General features: G+C 55.5%; 2 protein-coding genes across 4 annotated transcripts in view; one reads left to right on the forward strand and one right to left on the reverse strand.

Annotated features, from left to right (window-relative positions):
• The first annotated feature begins 528 nt into the window (after window positions 1-528).
• Window positions 529-11123, forward strand: TMEM120A (transmembrane protein 120A). The gene is made up of 12 exons (XM_067309786.1): window positions 529-654; window positions 3460-3578; window positions 4097-4213; window positions 5026-5085; window positions 5614-5709; window positions 6112-6201; window positions 6656-6721; window positions 7351-7412; window positions 7689-7781; window positions 8393-8457; window positions 9138-9206; window positions 9318-11123. Exons 1-12 carry the CDS (start codon window positions 580-582, stop codon window positions 9429-9431), a joined length of 1026 nt encoding a protein of 341 aa, XP_067165887.1. The 5' UTR covers window positions 529-579; the 3' UTR covers window positions 9432-11123.
• Window positions 10996-23150, reverse strand: part of POR (cytochrome p450 oxidoreductase) — a 36316-nt gene continuing 24161 nt past the window's right edge. For all 3 annotated transcript variants that reach the window (XM_067309783.1, XM_067309784.1, XM_013958241.2), the window contains exons 4-16: window positions 22563-22691; window positions 21774-21923; window positions 20741-20865; window positions 19747-19836; window positions 19154-19252; window positions 18261-18377; window positions 17317-17435; window positions 15537-15718; window positions 15209-15358; window positions 14296-14563; window positions 13731-13876; window positions 13351-13436; window positions 10996-12400 (exon numbers count right to left, since the gene is read on the reverse strand). In XM_067309783.1, the coding sequence (XP_067165884.1) occupies window positions 12256-12400; window positions 13351-13436; window positions 13731-13876; window positions 14296-14563; window positions 15209-15358; window positions 15537-15718; window positions 17317-17435; window positions 18261-18377; window positions 19154-19252; window positions 19747-19836; window positions 20741-20865; window positions 21774-21923; window positions 22563-22691 (1806 nt within the window). In that variant the 3' untranslated portion in view covers window positions 10996-12255. The remainder of the gene's footprint in view (window positions 12401-13350; window positions 13437-13730; window positions 13877-14295; window positions 14564-15208; window positions 15359-15536; window positions 15719-17316; window positions 17436-18260; window positions 18378-19153; window positions 19253-19746; window positions 19837-20740; window positions 20866-21773; window positions 21924-22562; window positions 22692-23150) is intronic.

The raw sequence follows: 23150 nt of genomic DNA on the forward strand, positions 1-23150 counted from the left end.
CTGCTTCCCTAGGACCCGGGGACCTCAGCCTGCGCGGCGCAGGGGGCCAGGCTGGACGCGCAGAGGCGCCCCGCTCTCCCGGGGTCACGAACGGCCCGTTCCCTGCGCTCGTCCCGAAGCGCCCCGCGGGGAAGGACTGAGGGGAAGCCCTGCGCGACCTCGGCATCCCCCCGAAGCACGGCGAAGGCCCCACGGAAAAGGCCGAAAAACGCCCAAAAAAAGCCCAAAAGCAGGAGCGTTTCAGCGGGGCTGGTGGCTACGCGGGGACAGCCCAGCCCGCGCGGGGAACAGGCGACAGACAGCAGGGAATGGGGGAGAAACCACAAATGAAGCAACTCCCGCGGGAGCCGGGCGCGACCCCGAGCCGCAGCGGCAGCGGCAGCGGCAGCGGGGCGAGCGCCAGACTCCGGGGGGCGGGGCGAGGAGGAAGCCCCGCCCCCGCGCAGAGGCCCCGCCCCGCGTGACGCGGGTTGGCGGCGGGGCGTGCCCGGAAGCGGGGCGGGAGGCGGCGGCAGCGCCGCGCAGCGCAGCGCCCTGCCGGGGCCCGGGGCCGCTCGCCCCGCCGCCGCCGCCGCCGCCATGTCCTGCGGCGCCTCGGCCGCCGACTGCCTGCGCGAGTGGCAGGAGCTGCAGGACGGCTACCAGCGCATCCAGGTACCGCCGTCCCGCCGGGACCGCCCTCGGGCCGCGCCCCGGGGCTGCTCCCCGCCGTGCCGAGGGGGGAGCTCACCCTCTGTCGCGACCCGAGCCTCTGTCGCGACAGCAGCCCCCGCTTCTCCGCCCGCCGTGCCCGGGCCGCGCGGACGGAGGCGAGGTCAACCCGGCTGCCGCGCTTGGGTCGCTGTCGCTTTCCGCCGGGAGCCTCTGCCCTGCCGCGGCCCGCTGTGGCGGCTCCCGAGGGGTCGGGGCGGCAGCTGCCCGGCGGCCTGAAGCCGAGCCGGGGCCCGGGGCCCGGGGCGGACACGGGGCTTTCCGGCGCTGGCCCGCACAGGCAGGCAGCCAGCTCCGCAGCCCGCCTGTGGCTTGGAGCGGTGGCATCCGCGGGGGCTTGGAAAGCTCCAGCCGGGAAGCCGTGCGTGCCGCAGTGGGAGCGAGGCCTGCGGATGCTGTTTCACGCTCCCTGCGACCCTATCGCTCCTCTCAGCCCGGATCCAGCATCGTGGTGGACCTGTCCAGCGGAGTGGAGCCGGACAGGAATCCAGGTCACAGTACAGCGGGTGGCCTGTCCCCAGCACGCGTCTCCTAGCCGGCCCGATCTGCTGGCCGCCCTCCTGCCACTGCCCCCCGGCCGGGCGGGAAGCTCCCGGGCACTTACCTGCCCGAGGGGCGCCAGCCGCGGGGACCCTCTCGGGCTGCTGCGGCTCTCGCTGCGTGCTGGGAAGGTGACTGGATACAGCTGGGTTACCGGAGGTGTTGCCACCTGCTTTGTGTAATCCTGGCACGCTGGCTGCCTGCAGAACGAGTGGGCAGGGTTCAGCTCGGACACAGGTCGCCTGAGGGAAGAGGTTGGCTAACCGTCCCCTCGTTGGTGCATCGTTCCCTCGTTGGTGCATCGTCTCAGATCGTAAGATAAATCAGTTGCTTCTGCACCAGTTTCCTCTTCTCCCCCCTCCCTGGCAGGAGGGGGCGAAGCGGATGTTGTTGCCGACACACGCTGCAGCTGTGCCCTGATTTGGGGCAAGGGAGGCTTTGAGAAACCTGCTGTTGCTCCATAGGGGTTGCGTGGATGTACCAGACTGCCTGCTTTGAACCCTGCGCGCAGAGCACAGCGCAGGCTCTGGGGACGTGACGGCTCTTCCTTCGGAAAGGGCAGCCTGGTCCGAGACACCCGCTCCCAGTTCGGCTCTTGGTCCAGACTGTGTCAGGCCGTGGGATGCACCGGCCTGGTTGCGGAGCCTCTAAAGGAGCCGTGGAGAGAGCAACTGTCCCAAACGCCACTTGCTCTTAGTTAGCTCCAGGGCTGAGAGCAACAGAAGCAGGTGACTTCAGATGGGAGCAAGAAAGCTTGATTGTCAATCAGGGGACGTCCTGCCATGGATTGGGGACATCAATCACTGCCGGGGGAGCTGGGCATATCTGGGATCTGTTCCCACTCTGTTGCTGCCGTGCTGCCTGTCACGGGAGGGAGAACAAGTTGTTTCCCTGCTCTGCGCCTCGGTTTCACCTTTCTCATTTGGGAACGGCTTTGAGATCTGCTGATAAAGTGCTTGATAAGAACTAGGGAGGTGAAAACTGTGCAGACCTCAAGGTCTAGTCCAAGGGTGGTTGTGAGCAGCACAATTTAATTCTCTCGTAGAGGTGGTATTCGGACTGCCTGTAGTCAAAGCGAGGTTGTTTTCAGCTGACTTTCACAAGAAGGAGCGTTGACACAGTGTGGTCTCCCCTTTCCTTTCTAAATATAGAGGAAGAATGGCATCTAGGGTTACACAGGTGCGGCTGGGTTACTATGGCACACGGAGCTGAGCAGTTGACCTTAACCCTGCTCTAAGTCCTTTTAGTGTTTCTTACTGACTGGCTCCTTCCAGCATCCCGCTCAGCACCTAGCTGGGTGCTCCAGATGGATCCTCAGAGGCGCTGAGTCAGTGAAGACAGCGTAAGACCTGGACAAACCATGGCCTCCAGGCAGAGAAAGGAAGAGACGCTTCCCATCCCATGCCTGGCAGCAGCAGTCAACGCCATTTCTCTCCAGGTCAACTTGGCCTGGATTATAACCCAAGCCCCAGCTCACCTCATGGCTGCAGGAGCACTTCTGAATCTTTCACTTCCCCTTTGCTGCAGCTTGTGGTTTCCCAACCGTTGGAGCGTCCCCAGGGCAAGACCGTGCTGTCAGCCGGGCTTTTGCAGCCTGGAGCTTGAGGGCGGCTGAGTGCTGGGGCCTGCAGGCACATGGTGGTGTGGCCAGACGCAAGGCTTGCTGCTCCCTGGCGACACAAGGGGTTGCTGCATGCCAGTGTGTCTGCACTGGTAGATAACTTGCTTGGAGCTGGGGATGGGCTTCCCCAACTGCTGCTTCTGCCCCCACTGAGGCAGGGACAGCTGCAGGGTGCCCAAATGCATGCCCAGTTGTGCCTGGCCTTCTGACTACAGTTTCTAACCACCCTTTCTATTACCCAACCCGTTGTGCAGTTGAATTACAGGAGATTTCTAAGAGATGCATTGTTTTCATATATCATATTCAGTTTTCTACCAAGGATTTTTCTGAGCAGCAACAGAGCAGCCAGTGCCGATCTGCCATGAGCTGGTCTTACCAGGCCTGTAACACTGAGGTCCCAGAGAGGACAGGGGTTGGAGCAGACAGGCAAAGCCTTGTGTCTCTGGGACCTTCCAGGAGTGTGGCTGTGTGAGATGGGAAGGTGCCAGGCACTCTGCAGAAGGCCCAAGGATGGTGACTGCTGGACACCTAGCTCAGCCTCACGCGAAGGCAGACAGCTGTAATGTGTGCCGGTCTCTCATTCCCAGGATAACCACAAGCTGTACAAGCAGAAACTTGAGGAGCTGACCAAGCTCCAGGATGGGATCTCCAGCTCCATTGCACGGCAGAAGAAGAAGCTGAAGGAGCTGTCTCTGTCCCTCAAAAAGTAAGTTGGTGCCCTGTGACAGCCCCTACGAGCCATGGCAGGGGTGGAGCAACAAGGACAGAGCTTGTCTAACAGCACTTGCTCCAGTTTACGTGTTACTGCAGCCTCACTGATAGCAAGGTCCTCTTGAGGTCTGGACTTAACCCAGGCAGATCTTCCTTGGGCTTTCCTTTCCTTTGCCCTGATTTGTGCCTTGCTTGCTGTTCAAAGCTTGCAAGGCCTTTACAGGGTGCTTGAATCGAATCCCCTCCTGCCCAAAGCTCTCTCTGTTGCTGTTCAAGGTTGAGAAGACCTGGCTGTCTTCCCTCACTTTCATTCCTGCTTCCTCTCCTTGAAGCAACATCTCAGACTGACAAATAGGAGCTAGTCCTGCAGATTGAGTTGCAGACTTGTCCCCAGCTCATCTTTCCTGACCTTGGGGTGTCCTCGTCTGAGACATGGTCAAGTACCAAGTGCCAGCATGTGTTGCTTTCATCACGGTGGCTGTCCTGATGCCAGTGCCTATGTTTCCTCCCCAGATGCAAGGCCCACGTGAGTCCTGAACAGGAGGAGTCCATCCAAGAGACTCAGAGCCTGATAAAAGAGAGGCAGAATGTCTTCTTTGAGATGGAGGCCTACCTGCCAAAGAAGAATGGGTAAGAGGTGCCTTGTGTCTGGGTGGTGGTGGTCTCTTCACCAGAGGGAGTCAGGACTGCCAGGGTCCTGTGATGCCAAGGTGCCCCCATGGCTGGTCCCTTGTCAGAGTAGCTCCTGGGAAAATGGACAGCCGGAATTTAGCTGCAGGCCTTGGGAGTTTTCCACAGGGCCAGATCCTTCCCCTCACTATGGGAGAAAGCTTTAGTTTCACTCTCAGGAGGGTGAAAGCTTTGGTGATGTGAAGGACAAAGTCCCTGGGAGAATGTAGCTGCTGAAACACCACTTCTTCCCTCCACGTGTCTGCAGCTGTAATGCTGCAAGGCACAAACCTGCTTGTGATTCTGCTTTCAGCTGGTGTCACAGCTGTGCTGTGCTCAGCACAGGCTCCCCTGGAGGGTGCCTGGGTAGGAGCCAGGCTGATCCTCTGCAGAGCTGCCCTTGTCTCCCCCTCTTTCGTGCCTGGCACTCACAGCCTTCATCCACCCTTGAACCGTGGCCATGCTCAGAGGGAGCCCCAGCGAACACCCCCATGCCTGCAGGAGACGGGGCTGTGCCCTTCCTGTGTGCCCTTGGGACGAAATGCCTGGGTGTTTGTGCCAGTCACGCTGCCTGGCAGCTCCAAGTGGAAAACAGCTGGGTGCTCATTCCCCCGGTGTCACTGCAGAGCATCAACAGTGCCAGGCTGGCCATCACCAGCGCACAAGCTGTGGGGAAATATGTGACAGCTCCGTCTTGCCTTCGCGGCGGGACTGCCAGGCAGGCAGCCAGCTCCTGGGAGATGCCTCTCCTAATGCCTCTGCTCTTTCTCCAGGTTGTACTTGAGTCTGGTGCTTGGGAATGTGAACGTCACACTACTCAGCAAGCAGGCTAAGTACGTCCCTCTCATCACTGCTGTCATGTGCTTTGAGGTGGTTTGGGATCTCCTTGTCACCAGGAAACAGTAACTCTTCCCGAGCTGAACTGCAGCTCCTGATTACAGCATGCACAGATGTGTGGCTGCTTGATGTACCTTGCGCAGATCCCTTTCCAGGGCTGTCCAGTTCTTCATTTCCCAGAATCAACCCAGTCTTCAATTCCCTCTTAGATTCCTGCAACCCAACTGGGACCATTAACTCTAACAAGCCAAATAATAGGACCTTCCAACAAAGTCATGGCTTCCCCATGAAGATGCCCTCTCTGTCCTTTTGGCCACACAAGTTGGCATGACTGTGGGGTTACTTGAACGTGTCTCACCTGCATGAAAGCAGAGTAGTTTGCTCTCCTCTCAGAAGTGCCCAGGGGATGAGGGTTTTCCCAAGCATGTCCCAGAGCCACTTTGTCGACCTTTGTCCAGCCTGGTGGGATGGGAGGATGCAAACCTCCGGCCTTGCTCCCAGCCTGTCCTTGTGCTTCTCTGCAGGTTTGCATATAAAGATGAGTATGAGAAGTTCAAGCTCTACCTCACCATTATCCTGCTCATTGTGTCCTTCTCCTGTCGGTTCCTCCTCAACTCCAGGTGAGGCTGGCTCGGGCTGGCTTGGATGCTCTCCCAAAGTGCCAGGCAGAGATGGTCTCCCAGGGCCTCCATGTTCTCATCTCTGGTTCTGAATGGCCCAGAGCAACACTAGAGCTTAAAAGTCAGAGCTGAATGGGAGATCATGACAAAGTAACTGGCTAATCAGGTCTCTCCAGCTTGGCCATTGCCCCTGGAGGTGCAGCAGCCTTTGTGGCTACTGCGGTCTAAGTGGGGTGGTAGTAGATGGTGTGAGAAGCAGCTCTCCGTGCGCAGGCCTGTTCCGGGCACCCCACTGGGTGGTTAAGTGTCCTCTAGCAATTGCTGACTTGGTGCCTGTGCCCAGCAATCCTGTGGGCTATGGCTCCACTGCCTCCTTTTCACCCTCACTTTGCTCCATGCCAGGGTGACAGATGCTGTCTTTAACTTCCTCCTGGTGTGGTACTACTGCACCCTCACGATCCGGGAGAGCATCTTGATCAACAATGGATCCAAGTGAGTCCTTCAGGTGCTCAGGGAGGGCAGCTGGGAGGGGTGGCTGCAGTGAGTTAGTCCTTCTCTACAAGGCTGGGGGAGTTGAAACCCATTGCGAAGACCTACGCTCACCAAGGGAGTGGCTGCAAGAACCTCCTACTCACGGTATGTAGCAAATCCTGGTAATCAGCTGTATGGGCTGGCCTGGTCCTTACAAGGTGGCTGCTGGCGTAGGAAGGCTGGATGAGCTCCCTGCCTGGAGGTGGCTGGGAGGAGAAGCAGCAGTTGAAACTGCCCCGGCCCCTGGGTACCACCTGGACTGGAGGCCTGCCCCATGCACAGCCTTTTTGTAACCACCCTTGTTCCTTGCTCTGCCCTGGGAGCTGGAGAGCAGCTGACAGCTTGCCTAGCTCCCCTTGCTTGATGTTTGTTTGGACCTTGATTCATGACCCCCTTGCCTGTCTCTGCCTTCCAGAATCAAAGGCTGGTGGGTTTTCCATCACTACATCTCCACTTTCCTCTCAGGTGTCATGCTGACTTGGTAAGTCTGTGTGCCCTCGTCTCCTGCCTGGACATCCCAGGCAGGCCCTGCTTTTCTCACCTCATTTGTGGTATGGAGATAGCTCCTGGTTGAAGAGACCCCAGCCTGCATGGGCTGCAGCCAACTCAGACAAAGAAGCCTTGCTGTAGGTGCCCTAATCCATAGCCATATTTGTGCTCTCTGGACCTTGTGGTGTAACAGTCTACTTCATGCATTCCTCGCTAAGGCCCAAGTACCCCAAACAAAACAGCCATCAGCACCTTTTTAAGACAGGCAGCACCCAGTTGGTCAGGGAACATGATCCCTTGCCTTGCAGTTCTTGTCCAAGGACTACTGCAGTGTTTTCCTGGCCGCTGTGCTGGCAGCCCCTGATTTTTTTGGCTTCCCGAACCATGTCTGAGACTGGACACCATCCCTCTGACTTGCTGCAAATACCTTTTGACAAGGTGCTCCGTAACCACAGTGAATCAGATGGGTTGCAATGTGGTGCCTGACTTCAGGGAGTCCCCCTGTTTCGGTGGGAGCTGGGGTGAGCCAGTGGTGCCACTACCCCAGCTGTGGGGCAGGCAAGGCTGGCTGTACCTCTTGACTCAGCCTCACATCCCTCAACCACCATTGTCTCTCCTCAGGCCAGATGGGCTCATGTACCAGATGTTCAGGAACCAGTTCCTCTCCTTCTCCATGTATCAGAGTAAGTGCTGGGACAGTGGGTTGGGACCTCTCCACAGCCAGCCTCTAGTGCCAAGCTTACTTGCCTGGCTCTGGAGTCACGTGGAGAACTGGCTGTAATTGCTCACAGCTCTCTGCTTGTCTGGGTTTTCCCTTGGCCTTTTTCCTGCTCTCCACCTCCATGGGGCTAGGACCATCTCTGTGCCCAGCGTCACCCCAGAGCTGGACTGATGTTGGGGCTGAGAGCTGTGGGCCTGCATCTTAGCACCTCCTGAGCTCAGCTGCTCTCTCCCTGCAGGTTTCGTGCAGTTCCTCCAGTACTACTATCAGAGCGGGTGCTTGTATCGGCTCCGAGCACTGGGTGAGAGGCACAACATGGATCTCACTGTGGGTAAGCCAGGATCTTCTCTTACTGGTTGTCCCAGTCCAACCAGACCTGCCTTCACCTCTGCTCCAGGGCCTATGGCTGCTGACAGCCTCCCTTCCAGCACCAGATGTGGCATTAAGTTAAACAGAAGCCGTGGCATCTGTTAAAGGCAAGGGTGGCTACCTCAGGGGACACAGTACCAGCAAGAGATGTGGTTCCTGGTATCTGAGCTTCCCCCAGGAAGCTGCTTTATAGATAGGAAACTTCCCTCTGATGCCCTAGATGCTTTTTGTGGGCTGTCTGTGGGCAACAGAGTGCTGGGGCCGAGCCTGCAGGGGACACCAGCCTCCACAGCCCATAGGGCACATAGTGAGTCCAACTCCAGGTGTGGGTAGCTTTACTAGAGCATCTTTCTCTGGAGGGGCCCATGATAGACTACAGAGCTAGGAACATCAGCCAGAGTCCACCCCACACTCCCTGCAAGCACAAACGCCCACGGAGAGGCTGTGTTAGCCTCGACCAGGCACAGAGTGGCCACTAAACCTCCCTGCCTGTTACCTTAGGAGCTTGGCTCTGGTTGGTCCCCAGGCTCTAGCGTGGTTTCAGGTCTCCATTCAAACCTTCATCCTTTGCAGAGGGCTTCCAGTCCTGGATGTGGAGGGGCCTCACGTTCCTGCTTCCCTTTCTCTTCTTTGGGCAGGTGAGTATGTACCGATCCTTGCAGGTTCCCATAAGGAAGGCCAGAGCTTTGGGTGGGGACTGAGCCATGCCTTGTTCCTTGCTGTGCCTGGCTGCCTGGACATCAAACAGGTCTCCACCAGCTGCTGCAGGCTTGTGATACAGATGCCAGAGGCAGAGAAAATGCTTTGAAAAGGGCAATCTTCAAATGAGCCTTCTCCTCTAGAGCACCCACCTCCACAAAACTTGCCTAGTGAGATGGGGGAGGACCCGAGTGCCCTGGTAGGATAGCTCTGCTGTTGCTGTGGTAGCCGAAGCAATGTGTGAAACACAGCAAAGGGGCTGGCTGCAAGATCATTTCCAAAACCCCTCTGAACTTGGACTCTTGAGCTGCTGCTAAAGGTTCAACTCCCCCTAGTCAGATCATTTAGGCTAATGGACAAAAGCAGTAGGTTGGTCTGAGGCTTTCTCCAGGGTGTTGGGCTCCAGACAGTAGCAAGAAATGGGAACATGTCCCCACCAGGGTCCTCTGGGGTGAGCCCTCTGACCCCTGGATGGGGTTGCACTGCGTGCTGCGGCACGCTGGCCTCATGGGAGAGCTGTGTGGGATTTGTGCCTGGAGAAAGCAGCTGGATGAGCATTGGGTTAGCTGAGGCACAGCAGCTTTGAGCCTTTGAAGGCAGAAACTCTTGTCTCCTGCAGTTTTGGCAGCTTTACAACGCCATCACCCTCTTCCATCTGATGCAGCACCCAGACTGCAAGGAGTGGCAGGTAAGGGGAGGCTCAAATGCAGCTGCTCACAGCTTACCAGCCTGGGGCCCCCCAGGGAGGGGAAGGTCTGCAGGTCCCTCCTGCTGACTTGCAGCTCTCTGGCTCCCGCAGGTCCTCATGTGCGGCCTCCCATTCTTCATCCTCTTCCTGGGGAACTTCTTCACCACCCTCCGTGTTGTCCACCAGAAGTTTCAGAACCAGAACAAAGACACGAAGCGGAAGTGAAGGGAGGCAGCGCGAGGGCCAAGCTGGTTTCTCCCCACTATCTCCATCTCCCACTCCTCTTCTTGCCTCGATGCCGTCCAGACTCCGGTGTGTCTTGCCCCATTCCTTTGAAGCAGGCCTGCCTAGACATGGGACAGTGCTCGGGGCCTGCTAGCGAACAGACAGCGTGTTCACTGTGGTGCTGGAGCTGCGTGCCCGAGCCACTAACCTGGAGGCAGGAACACCTGGCAGCTCCTGTCCTGTCTGCCTTCCTCCTCCAGGACAAACAGGGTGCCTGGGACAGCTGCTTCCCTTCTCTTTGCCCTGAAGACATTTTTTGGGATGGTTCCCTGAGGTCAAGCCCAGCTCTGCTAGCACTCTGCTGCAGGCAGGGAAGCAGTCCAAGGTGCTTGGCTTGCACTGACGTCCTTGGTGCAAGGCTGTGTCCAGGCCTGCTGGCTGCCTCTTTCACTCACCTCCCAGGGTAAATGCTCTCCCTCTTCTTTCCCCATTCCTGCAGTCAGGGCAGCCCCTGGGTGACAGCAGAGGTAGACAAGGCCTGTTCTTGTCTCATCAGTTGTGAGCAATTGCTTTTCCGGCTGCCCCGGCAGCCTCCCTTGCTTTCTAGGGCAGCTGGAGGCCATGCATCCATGCTGGCTTCCAGGCTGAGACTAGGAGCATTGTGCCACAGTTCCTCCTCTCCTTTCCAAGTCACAGGGCAGAGGGGGCTGAGGTGGAGGAGCTGTTCTTGACATGTGCTTGGTTGAGTCCTGGCTGCTCATCAGCCACTTGGCTCTCCTCAGAGGTGTGCTGCTCCAGCTGCAGCACTGGGGGTGGGTGGGAGCAGCATGAGTCCAAACCAGGCTTCACTCTGGAACTGTGCAAACAGCACCCTGGTCTTGCATCTCTGGAGGATGCACATGGAAAAATAAAGGGAAGGTGCTTCCTTGCTTTGCCAGGGTCTCAGAACCCTGCTCTGCAGTTATGGCCTGTCTGGCAGCATGCCCAGGCCCCTGGATCCAAAATGCTGAGTGGAGAGAGACGACCAATGCCGGGGTGAAATGCTCCTTAGCAGGGTGCAATGGGAGGGTTGAATGAAGCCATGCTATGAGCTGCCAAGCTCCCTCCTGTGCTCCAGCCCCTGGCCTGCACAGCCCAGTGGCCCTGGCTGTGGCCACAGCTTTACATGCAGAAGAAGCTGTGTAGGGGCAGAGCAGGACTTCAGTCCCTCCAGAAACTGGAGGGAGGAGAAGCGCTAGGCTTCAGGGAAACTCCTGAGAAATTGGGAACAAAACAGCATTTCAATCCAGAGCTGTCTGACCTGCCACAAGGATGTACCTACACTGCTCGACCTGCCTGCCTGTATGCTCAGTACACTGCCACCATCCTCATCTCCCTGGCAGGGCTCAGCACCCCAGGGTAGGAGCTGTCCCCAACAACCTGCTCCAGGTCAGGCTAAATCCACACTTGCAGCCTGGTTCCTCCCCCAGGGTTAAGGCAGGTTGTGGCGGTTTTCCATGTGCTTCCCTTGCCCCCCTCTCCCCTCCAGCCAAGCAGTGGAAGGACAGGAGGGCAGGAAGCAAACTACAGAAACAGTGTTTTTATTCCAAGGGCAAAGTATATTTAAATAATTTACAGTCATTGGATAGCCTGAAAGTTTTCCCATGATTAAATCACAAAGATGTTAAAATAAAAACAGTATTTAAAAAATGACCGTACACAGCATGATGGAGGGGCTGGGCACAGGGGAGCTGCCAGCTGTGGGACCTGCGGGGAGCAAGCAGGGCCCCTGCAGACTGTGAGCCCCTAGACCAGATCTCTTCTGGAGGGGACAGGAGCCATCTCCTCCCTTCTGCGCACTAGAGATGTGGAGGGCAGCAGGGGGAAGGAAGAAGGGGTGCCTCAAGGGTCCTGGCTGCCCCTGGCTCAAGGCCAGACTGGGAACTCACTCCGGCTTTTCTTTGGAGCAGCAATCGCTGGGAACAGCAGATATTTAGCTATTATATGGGGCAATTTTGTGCACAGTAACAGATCCCCCCAGCACAGCTGGATCAGGACTCTCTTCCAGCAGGACCAGAGTGGGGGACACAGCTTCTTCCAAGCAGGGAGAGCTATTTGCCCTCCGGGAGCAGAGCTGCAGTGCTGGAGGGAGCTGGCCGACAGCCCCACATCCCTTGCCCCAGAGATGGCTGAATGCTCAGGGAGCTCAGGGAGCACGCTGAGAGGGAGGCGAGCACAGCTCGCTGCCCTGCACCATGCCCTTGCCACCAAGCTGGTGTGCATGGGGCTGTCTGGCTCCTACACCCCCTCTGCCATACCCAGCCTGCGCTGCACAGGGAGGCTGGGCTTGTCTCTGGCCCCAAAACCAGCCTCTCCTGTCCCCTCCCTGAGGTGCCAGGGGATGAAGCAATGCCCCATGTTTATGAAAAGAGCCCACGGCTCCTCCAGTGCTGTCTGTTCCTCCTGCCCCCTTCCCTGCCCAACATCAGCTGTGTCACTGACCCCAAAGAAAAGGCTGGGGCCATGAGGTGCTCCCTTGGGTGCCAAGGGCTACCACAGCTCCCGGACAGTAGCCTTAGCCACCTCATGTCCCTCTCAACCCCTTCTGCCTCCCAGGGATACACATACGTGGGGGACAGATGCCAGCTGCTCCATCCCCAGCCTGCCCTGGGGGACTGCTGTAGCTGTCAAGCCCAGAGCAGAGGGGTTGAGGGTGACACTGGGGGAGCTGTGGGTTGGGGATGATGTGGTCACCCACAGGTGGGGCAGGCAGGCAGGCACCTTTCACCTCCCATGGGTCCGCACCTGAGGATCTGTTCTCTCCCTGGCCCTGCCAGCCCTGCTCTTAGCTCCAGACGTCCAAAGAGTACCGGCCCTTAGTCATCAGTTTCTTTACATAGTCCACGGCCTGGGGCTGACTCATGTTCCCAAACTCAGCCACAATCTCGTAGAAGGTGTTCTGCACATCCCGGGCCATGTTGCGAGCGTCACTGGAAACAAAGAGGACTGTGAGCGAAGACAGAGCGGTACCCAGCCTCTTGCCCCTGACCTGGCAAAGTCCTAACCCCTGGCAGCAGCCCAGATCACTGCCCTGGGGCTACCGCCGGACAGAGCTGCCATCTCTTCCCTGGAGCTGCAAGAGGGCCCTGAAGGAAGCGAGCCTGCTCCTCATCCAGCAGGGAGGAGGCCACGGAGCTCAGGCCACGCAGGGTGGCTCAAGCAGACCTCAAGGGCAAATGATCTGTCCTTATAGGCACTGAGCTGGGCATGACAGGATCCAGGGCTGACAGCACTGGAGAAGCCCATGGAGATCTGGGCATCCAGGCCTACATGCTGGGCCGGCCCGTGCCTCTGCAGGCTCCACTGCAGGGAAAGAGGCTTGGGATGCCCCAGGCCCTCCCTTTCTGCAGCAGCCTCCTCCTAGGCAGTTCCCACCCTCCTGAGTGTTTCCCAATCAGCCCAAGTTACTCAGATGTGCCACTTCATACTGGAGCCTCTGCCCTCCCACTCCTGTCGTTCCACCCCAGCACAGCCAGGCCAGGCTGGGGTTGTCTCTGCCAGGGCACAGAGGTGATATGGGGTGCCAGGGGCTGTCCAAGGACAGCCTTAAGACAGCCAGCAGAGGCAGAGACGAGCGTGGGGCTGCTTCCCCTCACTCAGCAGAGAGGGTGGGGACGTGCCTGGGGGTGGTCACCACCGAGCAGCCAAGCTGTGGCAACACAGCGTGACAAAGCTCTGGTTGTCTCTGAACATCCACACATGGGTGGTTCATTTGGCCCAGCCCCATCCACCTGGCTGCTCTCCGCTCCCTGGCCCACAGACAGCATAACCCTCTCCGCACTTGTAACGCACAATGCCAAGCAAGCGGGTAAACTGAGTCACGCGTTTTCTTCAGAGAATAGGAGCGGTTTTCAAGTCCCTTCCCTGTTGCTGGACTTACCCACAGACATAGATATGAGCATTTCCCTCATTAACCAGCTTCCAGACGTTTTCCTTGTTCTTCCTCAGTAAGTGCTGAACATAAACCTGGCAGGAAACAAGGGGGGTGAGGGGAGAGGGGCAGAGCTCCCAGCGCCACCGAGTACATCGCAGACTGGGGCAAGGGAGAGGAAGCCAAAGCCACGCTCACAGCTCGCCTTCCCCACACGGCTCCACAAGACAGCGGAGGAGCTGGGTGCTCCCAGGACTGCTATGGGCCTTCCCTAACAGCGAGGACCCAGGCTGGGAGTCTTCAGCTCTCCAGGCCTTTTATTCCCCCCTGCCACGACTGGGAGCGATGCTTAGCAGCATAAGCAACAGAATGGGGGACCTGAGTGGTACCTTCTCAGCCTGGTCCCTGGAGAAGGCGACATTGAGCTGGGTGAGGAGTCCATCCTGATGGAAACGAGCAAGCTCCTCACGGTACAGGTAGTCCTCGTGCTCATGGCGGCAGCCATAGTAAAGCACCGTCTCGCCCACGTCTTTGCCTGCAGAGTCATGCAACACCCATTAGAGCTGCCCGCCCCCACAGCTCCTGTCCTGCCCTCTCCACCTCCCCTTTTCCTGCTCACTCTGGGGAGGCAGAGCTGGGCCTCTGCTTGCGTTTACAAAGGGAAGTTTGGAGAGGTGATGACAGAGGTCAGAGAAGTGGCTCAGGCCTATCTGCCTCCCCAAATACGCACCGCAGCCAGCGGAGGAAGGCAAAGTATCCCCACACTGGGCAGAAGCATTCAGCGGCTGCTCACCCAGCTCCATGGCCTCTGCTTCGCTAGACCCATTTCCCTTAACCCATTAGTGGTGTGACCAGCACAAACTGCACCTGCCCATGAACAGAGGCACCAACTAGCACCCAAGAACGTCTGTCCTGCAGCAGCTCTGGTCCCCGGCGCAGTTTCTGTGCACTCACCTTGCTGCTTCAGCCAGGCCCGCTCCTGTATGAAGCCAATGAAGGGGGCTATGCCAGTCCCTGGCCCAATCATGATGACAGGCGTGCTGGGTTTGAAGGGCAGGCGAAACTGCGACTTCCTCACATACATGGGCACCAGGGACTTACTCCTGTTCTCATCAGGCACCATGTTCTTGAGCCAGTTGGTAGCCACCCCTTTGTTCAGGCGTCCCGTCTTGGTCTCATACTCCACCGTCACGGCACAGATGTGGATGGCATTGGGGTGAACCTACCAGGAAGCAGTATCAGCAGGAGGGAGAGAGCAAACCCTAGCTGAGGTACTTGGCAGCCCCCACAGCTCAGTCCCTCATGTTCAGTGATGGGGAGAAGTTTAACCTAATGTTAACACTGGGACAAGCTAATCTTTCCCTGGCAGATCAAACCTCCAAGCATGCCCAACATGGGGCTCCTGTCTTGTCCCTGACCTACCTCGGCACCACTGAGCTTTCCCGAGTATGGCCAGAGCTTCAGGCCACAAAGTAAAGGACAAATCCTGATCAACCAGTAAAACATCACCTTGCTTCCAAGTCCTGAAAGCAAGGCGTATGGCAGAGAAGAACCGGGCTGCAGGGAGGGTGACGGTATCAGGGCACAGCCGGCTGTGACGTGTGACACACCGTTTCCCTCTGCAGATCCTACAGAAGTTGGGATAGACCCTTCCTCATACATGGGAGTAAGCAGAACTGCCCCTCTCACAGAAAAGGCTTCTAGGGGAAATTCCCCATGTCCTGTCCCCAGCTGAGAGGGGACCCCGTGACACTGTGGAGCTGAAGACAAAATGGTTTCTCATCAGCCCCAGTCTCCCCCTGGAAGCGAGGCCTTTCCGTGGGCCTGGCAGAGGTGCCCCACTGGAGCCGGACAGCAGTGCGCTCACCTTGGAGGAGGAGGCGATGGAGTAGTAGCGTGCCTGCAGGCGAGGCAGGAGCTCACACAAGTGGTCGATGGGGGGCTGCAGTGAGGGCATGTCCTGCAGGATGGCCAGGATATTCCTCCGGGCCTCCACCACCCAGCTGAGGTAGAGAGCCTGCGGGCAAGGAGGGCACACATGTGATGACTTCCCTACATGGCTGGCAAACACTTCCTTCAGCTCTTCTCTGAGTGTGGAGCTCAACAATGTTGGATTCCCTTTGGGGATCCCACAGCACCTGAACCCATCACCCAGTTCAACCCAGCAACTTTGCCAGGAAAGCTGCAGCTCCCACCTTCCCCTCGGCAGCAGACGATGCCATTTTGCGGAGCTGCTCCTGTTCGCCGGTGTCCGTGGCATACTGGGCCAACTCATACAAGACATTGGTGCGAGGCGGATTGGTGATGTCCAGGTAGTACGTAAGGGCTGTACGGTAGGACGTGGGACAGGGGAAGGGATGTTTCTTATTGGATTCCTCTGGAGGAGAGGGGAGAGAGAGAAAGTCAGCAATTGCATGCTGTTATATTAGAGATTTCATGCCAGCAGCTATATGCAGGAGAGTCTGCGAGAGACAGAGCAGGGGAACTGGCTTCGGAGAGGACAGAGTAGCCCTAGGGATGAATCAGCCTGTTGGCCAAAGCCCTGACCACTCAGCAATCCCACGTGGAAGCAGCATTAGCACAGGGCAGCTCCCTCTCCAGGGAGCTACATCTCCCAATAGCCCTTTCCTTTCTGTTTTACACATGCTGCCTGACATGTTATCAGCAAAAAATACACCATGCTCCCTGATGGGTCTCTCTGCCCAAGATAGGCACGCATGCTGCGGAGGGTAAGGGCCTGGTTCATCATCCCCCATTTTACAGAGGTGGCAACAGACCTTCAGAGCAGGGCAGTGATGCAGCTGATCCAAAAACACAGGTGTTAAGAGCAGAACTGTCTGCACATCACACACTTCCCACTGACATGTCTTGCTCCAAGGCTGTCACCTCCATGCACTGCAATGCCCTGATTTTTTTCTCCCTGGCTTCCAGAGAAAGTCACACTGCACACAGACACTTTGGGAAGCTGATCCAGAAGGCAGGGCATCCCCTCAGCCTAGAAGATAGCATAGCTTGGACCCTGGAGTTCAGGCAGAGACAGGGAGTGAGCTTCCAGGGAGAGCTCTTGGCACAGAGGCACCCAGCAAACTCCCAGGCCAAGCAGAGAGGCAGTTTTGGATAGCTAATTTGGCCTCAGGCTCTTATGCGTTCTTCAGATCTGGCCTCGAGTGCCCTTTGCCTCCTTTAGCCATTGACATTTGTGCTCACAGCCCCCTTGGGAAGGATAAGTGCCAGCAATCAAGACTCAAGCCATTCAGTTTAGCAAACTAAGAGCATCATGAGGAACAGGAATGAGTGTGCGAAGCCAGAAAGCCTGGGACACCACACAGGGGTCAGCAGGCTCCAAGAGTGCATTAAAGCTAAGGAGTTCCTCTCCAGAAACGAGAGTCCAGCTCTTGAGCCACCAGGCCAACACTCTGATGTCTCAAGTTGGGCTTCACTGCTCCCATACAGGAGTAAGAGTAAAATAGGTGGCAGCTGCCTGCTCCCTCCTGCCAGAGGCCAGCTACACTGGCAATATTGTCCAAGAAAGGCTCTTTGTATCAGCATTGAAAAGGTCTCTATCCTGACAGTTCAACCCAGCAGTGGACTGAAAAACAAGCCAGTGCCTAGTCGAGGCACTGAATAACAGTGTCTCTGAAAGGAAGGCCCCTACCGAGCTCGAGGTTGCTGTGGCAGAGGGGAGTGCTGGCGGGCTGGTGCTCTAATTAGGAGCATGTCATTACATAATTTGCTGTTGAATACATACACCAAGCAAGTTTCACAACTGACCCACTTCAGTTGGCTTTCAGCAAGCAGGCTCTGTGCCAGTGCTGCTAAAGTGGCACCAAATTCGGAGCAGTGCTGGGAAGTCTTTGTTTGCCTCGAGATGCCCTAGGGGACCTGAAGGTGACCTGACCCCTTCGCTGGTGGGAAGGGCAGACGGTATGGCTGAAGGAGAACTGCTGACACTCATGGGTGATCCATCCTACTCACCATCCAAATTATTTAGAGACATGATTGTATCCAGATCCGTGTGCAGAATCTCACCAATCTGATTCACCAGCGAGGAGTCATTGGCTGGGTACACAGCCACATGGTCCCCAGACTCGTACCTGGCATGAGAACAAGAGAAGAATGAAATGCCAGCACCGCTTCTCACCCACACCAAGCCCAAGCTGTCCAGCTAGAAGACAAGCGGGCTGCGCAATGGACAGCAGGACAACAGTTGAGATCTGAGCTGCTACACAACACCTGCAGGACTAGAGACCCCAAAGAGCAGGCAGCCATAGCAGTAAAGGATTGCTCTGGAATAAAGGTTTCAAGAACCAGGTCATTTACAGGGAAGCACGGAGGTAAAGTCAGTTTTGCCAGAGATTTCAATGAGGCCAGACGTCCAGCAGGAACAGGCCAGCTCCTCAGCCAACAAGGGGCAAAGCTGCCCAAAATCTCTGCAGTAGTTACCTGTATCAACCCACCTGCACTTACGGCTTTCTCACAAGCACAAAAAAACCTTCTTGCTGGTGTAAGTTCTTTTGCAAGAACTTGATTCTCTTCCCCCATGCCTGTACAGCTAGGCCAAGCAAATCCAAACACAAGCCATCCCTGATTCTCCACTCTCTCATAGTACATCTGCCCCCCTCGTTCTTCAGACAGCTCCTAGAGAATTCCTGCTGCTGGGACTGCTCAGGTATGACAGACAGGTGCAGCCAGCCCTGGAGAGAACCAGGGCAGCCAGCTGGCATCACCACACACAGCCCAAGAACTGTGAGAAAGCCCTGATATGTAGTACGGAAGCCTAAAGTGGCAGCAGCAGGGAACTATGAGAACTAGGTCCCCTTCGGAAGTGCTCAGCGAGGCCAGTGCCACATCCCTGCTCTTTGTTTCTGGCACAGCCTGCTCCTACTGGAAAAAAGGGTCAGTCTTCTGTAAGAAACTACCTGATTTTGGAATCGGAGATATCCAGCTCCAGGTGCATTAGGTGTCGCTCTCCACCCTCGTTCAGCTTGCGGTTCATTGTAACTGAGGCCAGGAAAGGATTCTTGGCATCAAATGGTCTGGAAAGAAAAGGACCCTCTGGGTTACTCTCTTGCAGGCTCACAGAGCGCTGCTTTTATCCAGGCACATTCCCTCTGTTGCCAGAGCAGGCCCACACAATTTGGGCACAGTGTCCTCCTGCTCATGTTTCAAAGCCCACCAGAGCAGGATCTGAATCCTGAGCCTCCTGCAATGCACACTAGCAGAAAAACAGATCATTTTGCTTCTAAGCACAGCCCAGGAGTTGACAGCTTCTGTCCCATTAAGAACAAGAGATGCAACAGTCAATTAGAGGGAGTATCACATCTCAAAGTGATATTTCAGGTTGTAGTTTGTCTACATAAACAATATCCCCACTGCCATACCACAAGCAATCATCATGCTAGTCACCCCTGAGGGAGAAAGGCTGTGATTGACCTTAAGACCCTACAACCTAAAAACTTACCAGCCAAACAGGGAGACAGAATGAGGCCACTAAGGCACTGAAAGAGAGAAGCAGTCATTCCCCCTCCCACCAGTACTGATGTGAAGGGATTAAAATAAGTCTGCAAAACACATCCTTGCAAAACGACACATGTGAACACAGCTGCCTTCTCAACACTAATGATTCATTAATTAGGGAACCCCCGAGAGGCCTTGAGGGGATCTGAACCCCTTCTCTTGGGCAGACATCTGCCAGATGGCTGCTTTACACAAATGACACTGGCTGCACAACACATGTCATTAGAAGCATCAACGACACCATCACCCAAAACCTGGCCCACATACACCCTGCCCAGGGTGGTTTGGTACTTACGGCTTCTGGTTCTCATAGCTCTTGAGACGACCCATCTCACCAGTGTAGACTTTGCTCATGTTCATGTCTGTGTGCACCACCAGCTCATACTGGCGGATGCTGGAGGAGGTAGGGGGAGAGGAGAGAGAAAAAGGTCAAACTGGAAATCACAAGCAGGGATCCCCAATAGGGATCATCACTTGCTCTGCTGGATTTGCTACAGTTCAAGCAAATGCCATTCCCACCCTCTCAACCCTCTCCAGGTATTAGGGAACAGGCTAAATTAGAGAGCCCAGAGCCGACACAAAGTCCAAACCGCGAGGAAGTGCTCCCAGCAAAGCTGGTGGTGTTACCCAGCAGAACCATCCACAAAGGAACCAAATCCAACACATCGCCCATTCAGAACATGAATCCAGAGCTGGATTCAAACTCACACCAGGACAGGCTCAGTCCAAACAGCCCTGCTCACTGATCTACTTCATGTGTGCCCTCTCAAGTCTGGAAGGGGAAGCAGCACACGGGAAAGAGGACTGCAGTTCAGGGCTGATGGACAGCTGCCAGTCAAGGATGGCTGATCTGATCTCTGGCCCAGGAGAACCCGCTCCCATACCCACCTGGACTCTTCTCCTGTAGCCTCCACCCCAAAGTGCTCACACACCGCTGGCCAGAACTGCTCTCGCCAGGTGATGAAGTCTTCTTCCAGGCTATTCAGGGCAAAAGAGAGATTCAATAATCCTGCCCAGGGAGAAGAAAAGGTGCATTCCCAGAGGAACAACATGAGATCCCTAGGGACTTCCTCCTTTACTGTGGTATTTGCCCTTGGACCCAGGTAGTTTTGGTACTTCCATATGTCCATGGATCACCAGGAGAACACCTTCAGAGCACTAAGCAGGCAGGAGGGAACTGCTGCTACAGCAGCCACCCCTCACTCCACCAGGTCTGCCAAGTAAGGCTTTGTTATTAAGGCTTGGTTTTCACCCAGCTCAGCTCTCTCTTGTCCACTCCTGGCACTCTGTCTACTGCCACCTCTCTAAAAGGCAGGTTCAGTCTGGCAAAGCTTATTTTCTGGGGCTCAGAGCCTCCCACACAACCATAACCCTCTAATCAGATCTTGCAGCCCTTAGAGGCAAAGCCGCAGGCTGATGTAATTTCCAAGGTTAAGCTGGTGCCAATGGCATGTTCAAGGGGAACATACAGATATCCAGAAAATTAGCGTCAGAATTGGAAAACTGCCACAAAAGAAACAGTTCCTGAGGAGACGGAGTTTGTCTCCTCCACAGGGACAGATGAGCTTACCCATGTGGAATGGGTTAGCAATGGAGCTGCAGCAGGGCAAAGGCAGAGCAGGCTGCGAAGCCTCGCTGAGCACACAACTACAGTCATTTAAAGCTAATTGGGATTTCACCAGATTCAAGATCCCCTACAATAATCTAAATGCACAGGGATCCAATTTATCTCTGTGGGAGCAAGAGCAAGCAGACATGCTCAGAGACACGTCGGCACCCTGGGGAGTTTACATCTGCCTTAATTCAAGTAGCAGAGCCAACTCCCTGCCAAGGGCCCTTCCACAACGCTAGCCAGCTCAGACCATCCCTTCAAGTTACTCACTTGCCATCATCATCTCCCAGCCCAAGTTCAAAGATGCGCTGGGCTCCTAGCTCCTGCAGTCTCTTGTCCACGTACTTCCCCATGGCATTGAAGTGCTCGTAAGTCTTGTTCCCCAGCCCAAAGACCTGGAAGAGAACGTTGACCAGTGTAGAGAAGCAGGGACTTGACTTCTCCCATCCAGCCAGCACCCTTTAGCCAGTAGCACCCAGCAGAGGATGCTGAAGAAAGAGCATGCAAGAGAGGGATTAAAATTCCCCAGCTCATCATCAGTGATTTGGGGAGTTTCTTGGCAAGAACCTACTACTGACTTTGCACAGGAGTCCCAAGACATTGTCTAGTCAGTAGGTGCCTCTACCTCCCACGAGGTAGGACTCAGACATATCAACAGGATGCACATACAAGAGCTGCCTGCACTGTCTCTCCTAGGGACCAGTAAGCACCTGGACTGCCTGGAGACCAGTTGCTGGCCCTTCCCTCCCACAAACCACTCAAATGTTTGCTGACTGTGTTATACAGAGCAGCTTAGCATCTCCAGCAGTGGATTTTCTCCTTATTTGCAATTGTGATGCTGCCTGAGGAATTTGGCTGGGATTTAGGTGAGGTGGCTGTATCTCAGCCAATTATTCAGCTCAGCACAGGAAAAGAGCCGCACACTCCAAGCGTTTTAATTTGTGGAAGACTACCTGGCTTAGGGCTGCTCAATTAGCTTGTGAACAGCAGCAGCAGCCTCTAACTCATTTACAGACCTCATATTCAATGCCTGCTGGGCTATCTGTGGCAAGACATCACCAGCAAACCCTTGTGATTTAGGGAGTGGAGAGAGCACTCCAACAGCTGTATTTAAAGTCCCCAGATACATGTTTGCAAACATCCACGCAGCTTGGACAGGAAGACAATAGGGACTGCATCCAACACAGGCATACAAGGCAGACGCACCATGTTGTGCCTTTACCCAAGTCGCATTCTACCCAGCACAGAGGAAGGCTTTGGCTTTCCTGCCCAACACAGCATAAACTGGAATGGAGCAACTTACTGCAAATCGGAGACCTGACAAGTCAGCATCAGTCTCCTGCAGCCAGTCGTAGAAGTCTTGGGCGTTGTCTGTAGGATCACCCTCACCGTAAGTGGCCATGCAGAACACTGCTAAGGACTTGTCAATCTCAGACAGGCGACTCAGGTCAGACTGGAATCAAAGCAAAGAACAAACCCTCAGGGATCCCAGAACATGGTTATCAAGCAAGCCTATTCCTACAATGCAGCTACCACTGGTGTGTGGAACAGCACCACATAACATCAAATAGCTGATTATAAAAGGCGGTGGGAAAGGCCAAACCCACCTGAAATGGCAGAGGAAACAAAGCTAACCACCCTCACTAGACCGCAAGTCAATACTTCTACCCTACGAGAAAAGCAATGGGATTTTCCATACAGGCTTCAAGGGACCAAGATCAGTGTTCACTCCAGAAAACAACATGACAGAGGTTGTCAGTGTCTCTATGCAAGGTGACTGCAGCAGTCTGGGACCAGTGCTAACTAGGGAAGGAATATGGAGCAAGCAGCATGCTGCCAACGGATGACTTGTGATTCCCAAGCACTCAAGACTCTTCTTTCTCTTTCAGTCGCGTTGCAAGGTTCACCCCAAATCCATAACCTGGCAAGGACCAAGCCCATCTCTGCAGGTCTCAACCTGATTCAATTTCCTCTCCTCCACAGTGCCACTACCAGAAGGGCAACTGTCCCTTGGCCAGGCTCCTTTTGGTTTTTTTTAGGGGACACTAAAAGGATATTATTTATCCCAAGGCTGCATTCACAGCTAATTTACCAAGTCATACTCCTCTGGATCAGCTGCCATGCCCCGGAGGCCATAGCGATGAGCATCTTTGGAGAGGCGATTGGCAAACTCCTCTGCTGTACCTGTCTGGGAACCATAGAAAACCACGATGTTTCGCCCCTGGAAAAAAGAAGAAATCCTTGTTAAATGGCGATTACTCATTTGGTAAGATACCTGGAAGAAGCACATCTTGTCAAAGATAAAGGAGATGCCTGGGATCAGGAGGCCTGCACTGCAACTTAAAGGCAACTAGGAGCCTACATTTGTATGGAACTTCACACTGGGTTTGCAGCAGAAAACTCAAGGCTGAGCTGTTATCAAGAACACATTGCAGAGCGACTCCTGGAAATAGGGAACTTCGTGGATGAGCAGTAAGACTTGCCAAGGCTTTGGGAAGTGCCTAGCACAGGAGTTTCCACTCTGCAGAGAGCCAGCTATTTCAAAGCAAAAGGGAAAATATATCCAGCCCTTGCTTCTTCCTCTGCTTTTTCTTGTGCCCAGTTCAGCAGAGTCAAAAGCTGCCAATTCTGTGTACAACACAATTCCCATTCCAGAGTAAGCATTTGGGAACCAAACATA

The sequence above is a fragment of the Apteryx mantelli genome, chromosome 22 (assembly GCF_036417845.1).
Source record: "Apteryx mantelli isolate bAptMan1 chromosome 22, bAptMan1.hap1, whole genome shotgun sequence".
NCBI lineage: Eukaryota > Metazoa > Chordata > Aves > Apterygiformes > Apterygidae > Apteryx > Apteryx mantelli.

Bases quoted from the DNA above. Each gene is read 5' to 3' on its own strand.
- TMEM120A (XM_067309786.1), top strand. From the start codon at position 580: ATGTCCTGCGGCGCCTCGGCCGCCGACTGCCTGCGCGAGTGGCAGGAG. The intron at 5,710-6,111 runs GTGAGGCTGGCT...GCTCCATGCCAG, and splicing joins CGGTTCCTCCTCAACTCCAG to GGTGACAGATGCTGTCTTTA. The intron at 8,458-9,137 runs GTGAGTATGTAC...TGTCTCCTGCAG, and splicing joins CCTTTCTCTTCTTTGGGCAG to TTTTGGCAGCTTTACAACGC.